Genomic DNA, 11,986 nt, shown 5'->3' with positions numbered 1-11,986 from the left:
TCCTATAAGGCATGGGTGGCTTCTTTCCATTTACAAGTAAAGACAGGCAGACCCATTTTCTGCCCTGTAGCTTCGTGCTCCTTTTAAAGATGGTGTTTGGAATGAGAGTGGCATCTAGGTGATGGCATTGAGACTGTGGGAGAAATCATTTATTTCTAGTCTCTTACAAGTATTTTTGTTTCAAGGAGAACCTGGTTTGCTTTTGATTTCATTGACTTTCACTTTTCCCCCCTGCCCCTTGCCAAGATACAAAGTAAACAAAGACAGGCATCGAATAAATAGAAGGTCATGATTCAAAGCTACTTTTATAAAAGCTGGTGACTTTGCTAGCGGCAGAGTCTAGGAAGCCTGAGAAATCCTCTTTTGGAATGAGTTGGTGCATAGAGCACCTTCTGCCATGCCATCTCCTGACTTCTTAAGGAAATAGACATAGCCTGGTAGCCTGGCAATGCCATCCCTCCAGCCTCTGCCACCTCCTTCCCCCACCTCCAAAGTGAGTACTCATTTTCTCTAAACATATATTGCCTCAGATAAGCCAACATGGATAAAACTGAGTAAATCATCTCTGGGTTTGCTTTCATTATTTTCCTCAAGTTAAAGGGGACACTAGTTCTCTACCACTCCCCTACATTAAACAGTTGTTGGATTTCATTAATAATGATGCAGTGTTTTAATATTGCATGTGAGCAGGTCTGCCTTCCAAATTCTTCTTAAGGGCACCAAACAGACAAAAAAGCTTTCTTCACCTCTTAGGAGAATTGAGTGGCATTCAATGTCATCATTGCAGGAGACAATTCCAACCCGATTTAAATGGTAGGGGGTAGGTGACTGCAGCAGGAGGAAGCTCATACCTGTGTGGTATTAAGCCTCTGTCCACGGATACAGAAAATGTGCATTTCTCGGAAAGAGGTTGAGCTATAATTTTATGGTAAAGGTATTGCTTAACCCATTTTCCAGGGGGTGAAGTTGTAGTTGAAAGAGACCTTTCAAGCTTTAGTGCCTAAAGCTTGGCAAAGAATGAATTCCTGGAATTGCCTCTCTCCCTTCGTTATCCCATTCTCCATCTCACCTACCCACCCACCTACAAACCTCACATTTCCCAGGGATGCCTGAACTTGAACTACAGTTGCCTGTTCGTTGGATTATTTTACAAATCAGGAAGTCACGTTTAAGTTTTGTTTTTAAACAAGCTCAAATGTTGGTTATGCTACTTGTGGGGAAAGGGAGAGGAAAGGTGAATCTCGAGCTCTAAGTTGCCTTTCCCACGTGGAATCCGGTCATTCACCTACCTACCTTCACCCCGAGGTTCTAAATCCACTAGGGTACAAGGACTTTTTTATTACCAAACAAATCAGACGAAAAATGTAAAACATCAGGCTTTAAATGTTTTATTTTGTTGATTCTGTACAGCGCCAGGAAACAAGGTTAGAAGTAAAATAAAGTGCCAGTTAAATTCAGCCACTACCAACAACCAAAACCTTAAACATAGAAAATCAAAGCAAACTGTGGAAAGGTCATAGCATAACTTTGGGTAAAGGAATTTGTTAACGTCTGAAACAAATCGAAACCGACCACGTATGTAGCTCTTCAACTGCAAGACGGCCAGAAGGAAGGCCTGCGGGGTGCGCTGGTCAGGGGCCCGGCCCGCTAAGGAACCGCGGAAAGCGCCTTCCCGCGGTCGCCACCGCAGCTGGGATCAGCCACGCCGCGGGCGGTTGGGGGTTCCCGGTCCTCCTGTGCGTCTTTTAATGAGAACGTTAATTAGCGGTCTTGACAGGACAGCGACTGTGAAACGCCTGGTTACCTATTTTAGTAATTCAGGAACACTGCGTGCAAGGCGGTTTGGTTTTCGTTTTTAAGCAAGCTCAAATGTTGGTTACGCTACTTTTGGGGAGAGGGAGACGAAAGGTGAGTTCTAAGTTGCCTTTCTAAGAAGCCCCCAGGATTTAAGACGGAATACTCTCCGCTACAAAATACCTGTTGCGCAAGTCTCAGATACAGCTCTCCAAACAGCTGGTTTACATAGGCGGACCCACGTCCCAACCAAGGGCACCCTGCGTTGTCCTCGCCCCCACCCGCCGCCGAGGGTTTGTCTGTCTGCCACGTCCCAGACCGTCTGCGTCGCCTAACTGGTCTTTCTCTGCCTCTTGAGGTGCGGCGGTCTCTTTTGATAGGACCTGGCCGGTGAGAACTAGGGCGCCCGTGGCCTCTGGCCGGGGAGAAGGAAAAGAACCACCCCTCCGCCCCCGCCGCTGCTAGAGCGCAGCCCTTCCGCCTGGGAGCCAGGGTACTCCGCTCTGGGGAGGTCGCGCTCAGGGGTGGCCTCTCGCCGCACCCGGGCCGCTCCAACCACGGCACGGTGCCCTAAATTCTACATCGGCCCCGCGAAGCGCGAAACTCCAGGCACTCGGAGAGAGCTGTGCTGGGTGAGAGTGAGCGCTTTCTGCCCAAAGCCGCTGGAACCGACCCAGAACCCCAAACAGCCCAGACGGGCCAACGAACATCCGCTCCGGTCGCTTTAGCTTCCCAGGGGTGGGGGCGGGGAAGTGGGTGCCTGACAGTCCCTTCCTCTGGACTAGAAGGTTCGAAATGCTCTCCTTGCTCGGCCTCGCTCTCCCCGACGCAGGGCGCAGGGGCGCGGAGAAGCTGACCGGCGGGAGGCCGGGCCGAGGTCGCGCCCCAGGCCCGGGCAGGCCCTCACTTGGAGAACTGCGCCTGCACGGCGGCCAAGCCCAGGCTGGCCGGAACCAGGTGCGGAAACTTGCAGACGGCGCAGGTGCAGAGGCCGGGGCCGCCAGCGCCGCCACCGGGGAGCGCGAACTGGCCGCACGGCGGCTCGTCCAGCGCCAGCGACAGGTACTTGGCGGGGCGCAGCGCGTCGGGGGGTCCTACAGCGCCGGGCGCCAGCAGCACGGAGCCGGGTGCGGCGGCGAGCAGGGGCAGCCCGGCCAGCAGCAGGCGCGGCGCGGCGGGCCCGGCGCCCTCGCCCAGGGCTCGGCGCAGCTCCTGCAGCGAGCTGCCCAGCAGCAGGATGTAGTTGCGGGCGAGCAGCAGCGTGGCGATCTTGGAGAGCTTGCGGCCGGGCGCGCCCTGGCAGTGTGCCGCCGAGTAGGGCAAGATGACCTCGCGCAGCGCGTCCATGGCCAGGTTCAGGTCCTGCATGCGCTTCCGCTCGCGGCTGTTGATCTTGCGCCGCAGCTGCTGCTGCTGCTCCTCCTTGGCGTCCGGCCGGGAGCTGCCGCCCGCGTGCGCGCCGGACCCAGGCCCGGTGCCTGAAGGCTCGGCCGGCGCCTCCGGCTTCTCGCGCGCAGCCTTGGGGAGGAGGGGGGCCGTCGTGGAGGAGGAGGAAGAGGAGGAGGAGGAGGACGAGGGTGGCTGCCTGTAGCCCACCAGCTCGTAGAGGGAGGCCCCGAGCTGCATGTCTCCGGGCCGCTGTGGCCGCAGCATGGTCCCGGGGGCCGCGTTCACGCGCGCCTGGGAAACCGCATAGTACATCTGGGAGGCGATGGGGGCGGCCGAGGACGCCCTTCAGGAACGCCCCGGGGTGGGCAGGTCTGCAAGCCGCCCCTCCCCGCGGACCTGCGCGCGGGGAGCCGATGGTGGGGCCCTGGCCCACGCCCGACCCCTTTAAACCCGGCTTGGGAACCTGCGGGGCCGCGGGCGATGGGGCGCAGCCAATGGAGGCGTGAGGCCGGGCGCAGCCGCGTGTTCATTGGCTGCTGGCGCCGGGGCCGCGCGGAGGTGCGGCTGGCACCACTCTAGGAGGTTATTGTGAGCGCCTGTGCCAGCGGCGCGGGACAGGGCCCGGAGGCGGGCGGAGTAAGGGCGCGTTTTCCAGCAGCGGGGCTGTTCCAGGAGGACTGGTCGCACTGGTCAGGCTGCAACTCACGTGCCTTCCTCCCGCAACTGTCTACTTAAAAACAACCTTCCCCATACTTTTTTTTTTTAAAACTGTGATCTAATATTCTTAACATAAAATTTACCATCTTATTTTTAGATTACTGTTCAGTAATGTTATATACGTTTGTGTGCACATTATATTGATTTAAATTAATTTGACATTATTGTGCAACCAATCTCCAGAACCCTTTTCAACTTGCAGCCCTGAAACTCCACCCAGGAAACAACTCCCCACTTCCCCTCCCTCAGCTCCTGGAATTCACCCTTCTGTTCTGTCTCCAGGGATTTGTTCTACTCTAGGTCCCTCATGTAAGTAGAATCATACAGCACTTGTCTTTTAGTGACTGACTTCTTTCATTTAGCCTATTGTCTTCAAGGTTTATTCATGTTGTATCATGTATCAGAAATTTCTTCCTTGTCAAGGCTGAATAATATTCCAGTATATGGATATACCACATTTTGTTTATCCATTCATTTGTGGATGACCATTTGGCGTGCTTTTGGCTGTTGTGAATTATGCTGCTTTTCTTTCCTTAAAATATATGATTTCCTGCAGGTTCAGATCACTACATTTCTGGACTAAATGACAAGTAGCATTAAGATGGTTCCTCCCTGCCACTCCCAACATCCTTCCCCATCCCTCTGATTGAAAGGTCTTTAGGGACAAAGGAGCCTTTGGGTTGGGTTTGTCTCCTCCCCAAAGGGGGTGATCTATCAGCAACTTGACTCTTGCTTAAGCAAAAGTCAGTCAGAAATTGGCCTCTTATTAGAAACAAAACAAAACACCTACATAGTCCTATTGATTGAAGGTGGGAATGAATCATTTTCTTTGCCAAATAAAATAGCATTAACTTGGTGGCTATGGACATTTTCTGTCCCCAGCACCAATGCCTACTACTACAACTTGTCAATGTACTGGGGAAGAGGGCCTTCTGGCATCTAAACCTCTACCATCCTATATGCCTATTTATGCAAATGAATGAAAATAAAATTAAGTTAAAATTGAGTTCTCCAGTTGCACTAACATTACTTCAAGTTCGTAGTCCTCACAGGTGCTAGTGGCTGTCCACTGAACAGCACAGATACAGAACATTTCCGTCATCACAGAAAATCCTACAGGACAGTGCTGAGCTACAGTGTGACAGAAGGAAAATGAGCCTCCTTCACCCTGGGGCTCTTTGGTGTGAAAAGAGAGATGCAATTGAAGGGCCTGTCCATTTCTACCAGTGGAGCTGATCTCTGCTCTAGGAGCCCGTGGCTGTGCTTGCTGGTTTCAGGGCTGCTTTGTTCTGGTTTTCTTCCACCAATATTTGCCACATGCGTTCACTCTGATCTCTGTTTCTGACCCCCAGCTCTGCCTGTAGCATCCTGCCCAGGCCTCAGGTTCAGCTCTAACTTTGCTTTCTTCTGGAAGCCTTGGTGGTTTCTCCTCTTCCTCCTCTCTTGACTCTTGGCAAACAATTGATAACATTTCTTCATAGCCTAGACTGTGTTCTGTGGATGCCATCTCTGCATTCGACTCTGATTGTTTTAGGGTAGGGACCACCCCTTCATTTCTGTATCCTCCCAAAGCCTAGCACAGCGCTTGACACTTACTGTATGTCCTGGACATCTCTAAGGATGGCCTGAAATCTCTGTTAGCTCAGAGGCTCATCCTTAAATGCACAAACTCCTGACAATGCTCTAACCCAAGCATTTTCCTGACGGTTTTATAGAGAGGGAAGGAACCCAGCAGGATCCCCTACCTCTCAGAGGAGTCTGGCCTGACATGGTGCTGGGGGCCCCACTTTAAGAGAGAGAGGGAAGCCTTGGCAGGAAGGAGACCGGTTCTTAAGCAGAACCATACTAAGCAGGAATGAAAGAGAGACCAAGAGAATAGCCTTGAAAGTTTCAAGCAATTAAGTATAACACCTCACTAGTCATTTTGCCTTCTGTTAAAACAGCTTGCTTTCAAATCATTTTTACAGACACTTTTACACTTGGTTCTCATGGGACCCCTGTGAGAGCTGGGCCTTTTTGATCCCCTGCTGCTCATGATAAAACAGGCTCCCGGAAGGCCGTAGACTGCTGTGCCTTCAGACAGGTCAGGCAGAGCTGCCCCATCAAGGACTGGCTTCCTGAATTCCCTTCAGCAGAACCAGACTTCCAGGAAGCCCAAGAGAGGGGTGTGATGGGGCGGGTTGGGGACTGGGTGTAGGGATGCAGGGGCCAGCCTAGACTATGCCAATATTGATGAGTTGGTAGGTTCCAGCCGTGTTCCCCAAGAGAATGTCCCCATAATCCTGCCACCATAAACCCTGCTCTAGCCTCTTTGGCAGTGCCCATTCTCACTGTCAGGACTTTCCGTCCTGTAGCTGAGGTGACAGATTGGGGCAGGCCCTAGTGACCTCCCCCTCCAGCTTCCTCCTCTGCCCACAGCCTAGGTGGGGCCCCTAGGGCCTTACCCTGCCATTGGGAAGAGGAAGTGAATGGGGAGACAAAATCTATAGGCTTGACCAGAGTTGCCTAACTTGTACCCTCCCCATTTCCCACCCACAGGAAGGGGCACCCAGGAATCAAAGAGATGGAGACACACATGCAGCTTTTGCCCCCAGAAGCACCCCTCTTTCCTGTGGGTGTCCCTGAGGGTTTTCTTTAGACCTAAGTTTCATCTCATCTCCTCCTTCTTGGAAAACTTCTCTCTCCCTCAGCCAAGGATGCTATCAACTGGACATGCTGTGTGTTTCAGTCTCTTGGTAGAGGGACCCAGAAGAGGGTTCTGGGTGGCCGTCCGGCTCTAGCCTGGGCACGGGATTTGGGGCTGGTTGGAGCTGGTGACTTGGACGGTCCCTTGTGCTGGGCTCAAGCAGCGGCATGCAAAGCGTGACAGCTGGCAAGGGCCAGCCAGTTACTGTGGCCGCTGGCACGGGCCCCGGGGACTGTCTTAAGGGGAGGCAGCTGCTTCGGCCTCCCACATTGAGGACATGCTTGGGGAGCAACTCGTGTCCACCATAACAACCGCTCTTGTCTTTGCCTAGAGGGGCTTGTGTGTGTGTGTTGGCGATTCCTTTCACTCTGCAGAGGTGTGTGCATCAGATTTCCTTTTCCTTGTGTAGAAACCTAGTGTCTCCTGCCCATTCCCCCATCCCTGCCACCTACTCTTGCTTTGGGTCAAAAAGCTTGGACCTTGGAAATGGCGGACACCGAAGCCTCGGAGCCTCGGTGGTGTGTGAGTGTATTTCGGATGTACCACTATCCCTCTCCTCTGTGGGAACAGAGATGGGCTGTACTGCTGCAAAGCCTGCTGCTGTCCTGTGTGAAACTGTCCTCTTGCAGAAGACCAGCTGAGTGCAAGCAGTTAGCTGCTAAAATGTGCTGCTTAACTGGTTAGAGCTTAGACTTCTAATGGAATAATGAAGTTCACTTTTTAAAAGTGCTGCTTACTTCTAAGAAGGTCAGTATTCTTTGGAAAGTTTAAATTACCCAGTCGATGTTGATATTCACACTGTCTCTAGGAAAAATGGCAGCCTTGTCCAATGATTTTCTATATCGTGTCCCCCTATCCCATTCCAATATAACACTTCCTGGAACACGAAGGTCAGGGAAGGAGCTGCAGAGAGAGCAGCCCTTAGCTTTGTTCTAGATTTCTCCCTTCTGGATAGAGGAGAGTAGTAATAGAGATAGAAAATGTGAAGGAGGAGATGGATCACCCTTTGGTAGTTGTTCTGGACAGGAAGGAACTCCTTAAGAACGCTTGATCCTATCTCATCTGGGACCAGCTGGCCAGAGTCGAAGTCAGACTTAGAAACAGTTCAGGTTAAATCAAGATTCCTGCTGGGAAAATGTGAAAGAAGATGAGTTTTGTTTGCTTTTGACAGAGAATACAAGTTGAACAAGCTGTTGTAAACGGACGCAATGTCGATTGTTACTTACAGTGTTGTGCGAATGCAGTATGGTTGTCACGGTTGTTTTGTTTGCAGTGTGGAAGGACACAGGCAGTAATACAGCGTTCTTGGTTCTGATGACAACTCTCAAGATTATCGAATGCCATGGTTTGTGTTTTGCAAATAGTATAAGAAGCTTTATTTTATTTTTAATAAATGTAATTTTGGCTGAATGAAGTTTACTACTTGAGGTTATTTCTGAGCCTAAATTTGTCCCATGACATTTGTGTGTGTGTGTGTGTGTGTGTGTGTGTGTGTGTGTAAAAGTTAAGAGAAAAAAATAGGAAAGAAATTATCATCTGTGTATTTTGGAGGGCTCCTTTTAATTTAAAATCTTTTTTTTTTCTGAGACAGTCTTACTCTGTCACCCAGGCTGGAGTGCAGTGATGCGATCTCTGCTCACTCAACCTCCACTTCCCAGGTTCAAACGATTCTTGTGCCTCAGCCTTTCGAGTAGCTGGGATTACAGGTGTGCACCACCACACCCAGCTAATTTTTTGTATTTGTAGTACAGACAGGGTTTCACCCTGTTGGCCAGGCTGGTCTCAAACTCCTGACCTCAAGTGATCTGCCTGCCTTGGCCTCCCAACGTGCTGGGATTACAGGCGTGAGCAATCACTCTTGGCCTAACGAAAAATCTTGATACAGCTTTTGGTGACATAGCTCAAACAGATGGGTGTTCCCGCTCTTGCCACACAACACATACACACTTAGGGTGACCTAACAGACATGGAAATTTTCATTGCTTCTGTGAGCACCAAACAATAAAATTCTACCCACTGCTAGGATTAACATGCATTTTAATATCTCTTACTGTTTATGTGAAAACAACTATTCTTTACAAGAAGTTTCACATAAGTATTGTGAAATGTACTCTAAAAGAGAAGTGCATCGTTTGCTTTACAGATGTTCAGAGATGGCTTCTGCCACATCAAAACTTGAAAGCAGGTTGGTGGGTTCGAGGCAGAGAAAGGGAGTATGACAGAGGTCCTCGGAGGGAGTGTGAGAAAACTGTGATGAAGATATGGATATGAGCCCGTGCAACTTGCTGTCTGAAGGGCTGGTTTGGGGCAGAACAAAAATATCCTCTGAGCCTCCCCAGAGGTAGTAGCTGAAGCCAATGCTTCCAAGGCTTACACTGATACAATAAAAAGAGACAATTTGCTTGGAAGGCTGTGGCTAATTTATAACACAATGTCCAATGTCATGGTTAGTTTTGTTGCAAAAATTTGGCAGTTTAACCCGGAGTCTCAGGCAGCCTGAAAAGATTCGAGCGGTTCTGGCTACAGCATCTCTGCCTTGCTGGATGTCCCGAATGGTTCAAACAAGCCCTTTCATAGAGACGCAGGGCCAAGTGCGCTCAAAGGAATGAGGGAAACAAAGGTGGCTCTGAAGTCATTTCCCCGCACTGGGTCCAGCCATCCGGTTTCACTCCTTCCCCATTGAACCGGCAGAATGCAACAGGAAGAGCGGGGATGAAAGAGAACAAACAGGCCGATGTGTTTGGGGAGAGAATGGAGAGAGGCCGGGGCACTGAGCTGCTAAACTTTTTCATTCTAGGTTTTTCAGAAAGGAGTGAATGATGAATTATAGAAACCTGAAAGGTAATAAAATATGGGTCACTGAAGCGCTGAGGCCAAGTTCCTAAAACACCTGCAGAAGCAGAAGGTTCTGGAAGTCAGTGCGGCCCCACAGTCACCAGGGCAGACACCCTGCCCGAGACACAGAAGGGAACTGTTCACAAGCTCACCTGTTGTTTTCCCGTTGGCTCCCGGTCCTTCCCCGTCTGTAAAAGCTGGCGGCTGGATCTGACTCCAGATTAGACCACCAGGGGAAAAAGAAAGGCTGTGTGAAGACTTCCCAGGGAGCAGTTAAGGAAACCGGAGCTCCAAGGCCACCGCCTTTTTCTCTCGGAGGCGCTCTGACCTGGAAATATTAACTCGGTGGTGAGGACTATCCAAGTTAAACATGCAAATCTTCTCCCCCACAATATTCTAAGGCTTTTCTTTTCCTTTACTCAAAGGCATGGCCTATTTATATCATACAAAGAAGAGTCCTGATCCCTGGATTGGGGATGAGAACAGCTCTTCTCATCTGAGCCTCAGTTTCCTCATTTCTAAAGCAGGGATAATAGTATTTATCTCCTAGGGTTGTTGTAAAGCTGAGAAGGAAATGTAAGAGACGACCGGGTGCGGTGGCTCATGCCTATAATCCTAGCACTTTGGGAAGCCGAGGTGGGTGGATTGCTTGAGGTCAGGGGTTCGAGACCAGCGTGGGCAACATGGCGAAAACCCATCTATAGAAAAAATACAAAAATCAGCTGAGCATGGTGGCACACACCTGTTGCCCCAGCTACTTGTGAGGCTGGGGTGGGAGGATTGCTGAAGCCTGGGAGGTTAAGAATGCAGTGAGCCATTATCACACCACTGCACTCCAGCCTGGGAAACAGAGTGAGACCCTGTCTAAAGGGACAGATAGAGAGAGAGAGAGAAGGAAAAGAAAGAAATATAAGTGAGATGTCCCACCCAGAGCCTGGCACATAGCAGCATCTCAGTAAAATGATAACAGTAGCTAATGTTTATTGAGTACTTGCGATATGCCAGGTACCACAGCTAATACAACCTCTGAGGCTGACTCCTCCCACGTATTTGAGTGCGGGCTCTGTGGTGAGACCCTCAGGTCTCCAACTCAGCCCCGTCACTTATTTCATTTCTGGTTTCCATTCAGACTAAAGCAGTGTCCCAGTTCTCTTTGTGTAAGTGCATGCCTTCTCTGCATCCAGCTTATACGGTTTCCGCCCCATCTGTCCCTGGGCTCGCTGAATACCCAGGATGTTCCGCTCATATGACCCTGTTTCAGGGATGCTGTCCTGGACACACTAAACCAAAATCCAGCAAAGATTTGCTAAAGAAATTGTAGTGATGGGAGCTCAGTGAGATCCTCGACACCCTTGGAGAGAAAGCTGTCACGCTAGCTTTGAGGCTGGACTATCTGGGTTGGAGTCCTGGTTGCCTCACTTATTAACTGTGTGACTTGGGAGAAGATGCTTATTTGTCAGTCCCTCAGTTTCCTTTATCTGCAAAACAAGAGTGAAAATGGAATTTATCTCCTAGGAGTGTGGTGATATCTGTAAGGCACCAAGAACGTGAGGACAGTGTTAGCTGTCATGATCATCTTACCAAGCCTTGTTGTGAGTTGATTGTGTCCCCCAAGTTCATGTTGAAGTCCTAACCCCCAGGACCTCACAATGTGACCTTACTTGGAAATAGGGTCATTGCAGAGGTGATTAGTTAAGATGAGGTCACTAGGGTAGGCTTCTGATGCAACATGACGGGTATCCTTATCAAAGAGAGAATTTGAACACAGACACGCGCACAGGGAGAACTCCATGTGAAGATGAAGGCAGAGATTGGGGTGACACTAAGATCAGACCCTGCAAGTCAAGGAAGCTCAAAGATCGCCTGCAGCCCCCAGACGCTGAGGAGGGGGGCTTGGAGGAGATCCTCCCTCGTAGCCTCAGAGGAACTTACCCTGCCGATGCCTTGATCTTGGACTCCCGGCCTCCAGAACTGGGAGGCAGGATGTTTCTGTTGTTAAACCAGCCCATCTGTGGTACTTTGTTGATGTCAGCCCTGGAAAACAGATACAGCTTCTGAGCCTCACTTCTCCTATGTCTCAGAGCACAGGTCTGCAGTGAGCCCCTTAGCTCTGCCACTTCCTAGTTTATGAGCTTGAGGGAGTGACTTACCCTCTGTATGCCTGACTTAATTCGTCTGTAAAGGAAGCTCATAATGACACTTAACTCACAAGGAATTTTTTTTATTGCATTTTAGGTTTTGGGGGTACATGTGAAGAACATACAAGATTGTTGCATAGGTACACACATGGCAGCGTGATTTGCTGCCTTCCTCCCCATCACCTATATCCGGCATTTCTCCCCATGTTATCTCTCCCCAACTCCCCACCCCCCACTGTCCCTCCCCTATTTCCCCCTGACAGACCCCAGTGTGTGATGCTCCCCTCCCTGTGTCCATGTGTTCTAATTGTTCAACACCCACCTATGAGTGAGAACTCGCAGTGTTTGATTTTCTGTTCTGTGTCAGTTTGCTAAGAATGATGGTTTCCAGATTCATCCATGTCCCTACAAAGGACACGAACTCATC

At 50.3% G+C, this 11,986-nt stretch overlaps 1 protein-coding gene across 1 annotated transcript; it reads right to left on the bottom strand.

Annotated features, from left to right (window-relative positions):
- Positions 1–1,365: 1,365 nt before the first annotated feature.
- Positions 1,366–3,991, bottom strand: OLIG1 (oligodendrocyte transcription factor 1). Its single transcript, XM_017526139.2, has one exon. It carries the CDS (start codon positions 3,493–3,495, stop codon positions 2,698–2,700), a length of 798 nt encoding a protein of 265 aa, XP_017381628.1. The 5' UTR covers positions 3,496–3,991; the 3' UTR covers positions 1,366–2,697.
- Between the last annotated feature and the right edge of the window lie 7,995 nt (positions 3,992–11,986).

The sequence above is a fragment of the Cebus imitator genome, unplaced genomic scaffold (genome assembly GCF_001604975.1).
Source record: "Cebus imitator isolate Cc_AM_T3 unplaced genomic scaffold, Cebus_imitator-1.0 Scaffold41, whole genome shotgun sequence".
In the NCBI taxonomy this organism is placed as follows: domain Eukaryota; kingdom Metazoa; phylum Chordata; class Mammalia; order Primates; family Cebidae; genus Cebus; species Cebus imitator.
This window is presented reverse-complemented; position numbering and strand designations above follow the sequence as displayed.

What these genes read in the sequence shown, in the direction of transcription:
- OLIG1 (XM_017526139.2), bottom strand. Translation starts at nt 3,495, where the DNA reads ATGTACTATGCGGTTTCCCAGGCGCGCGTGAACGCGGCCCCCGGGACC.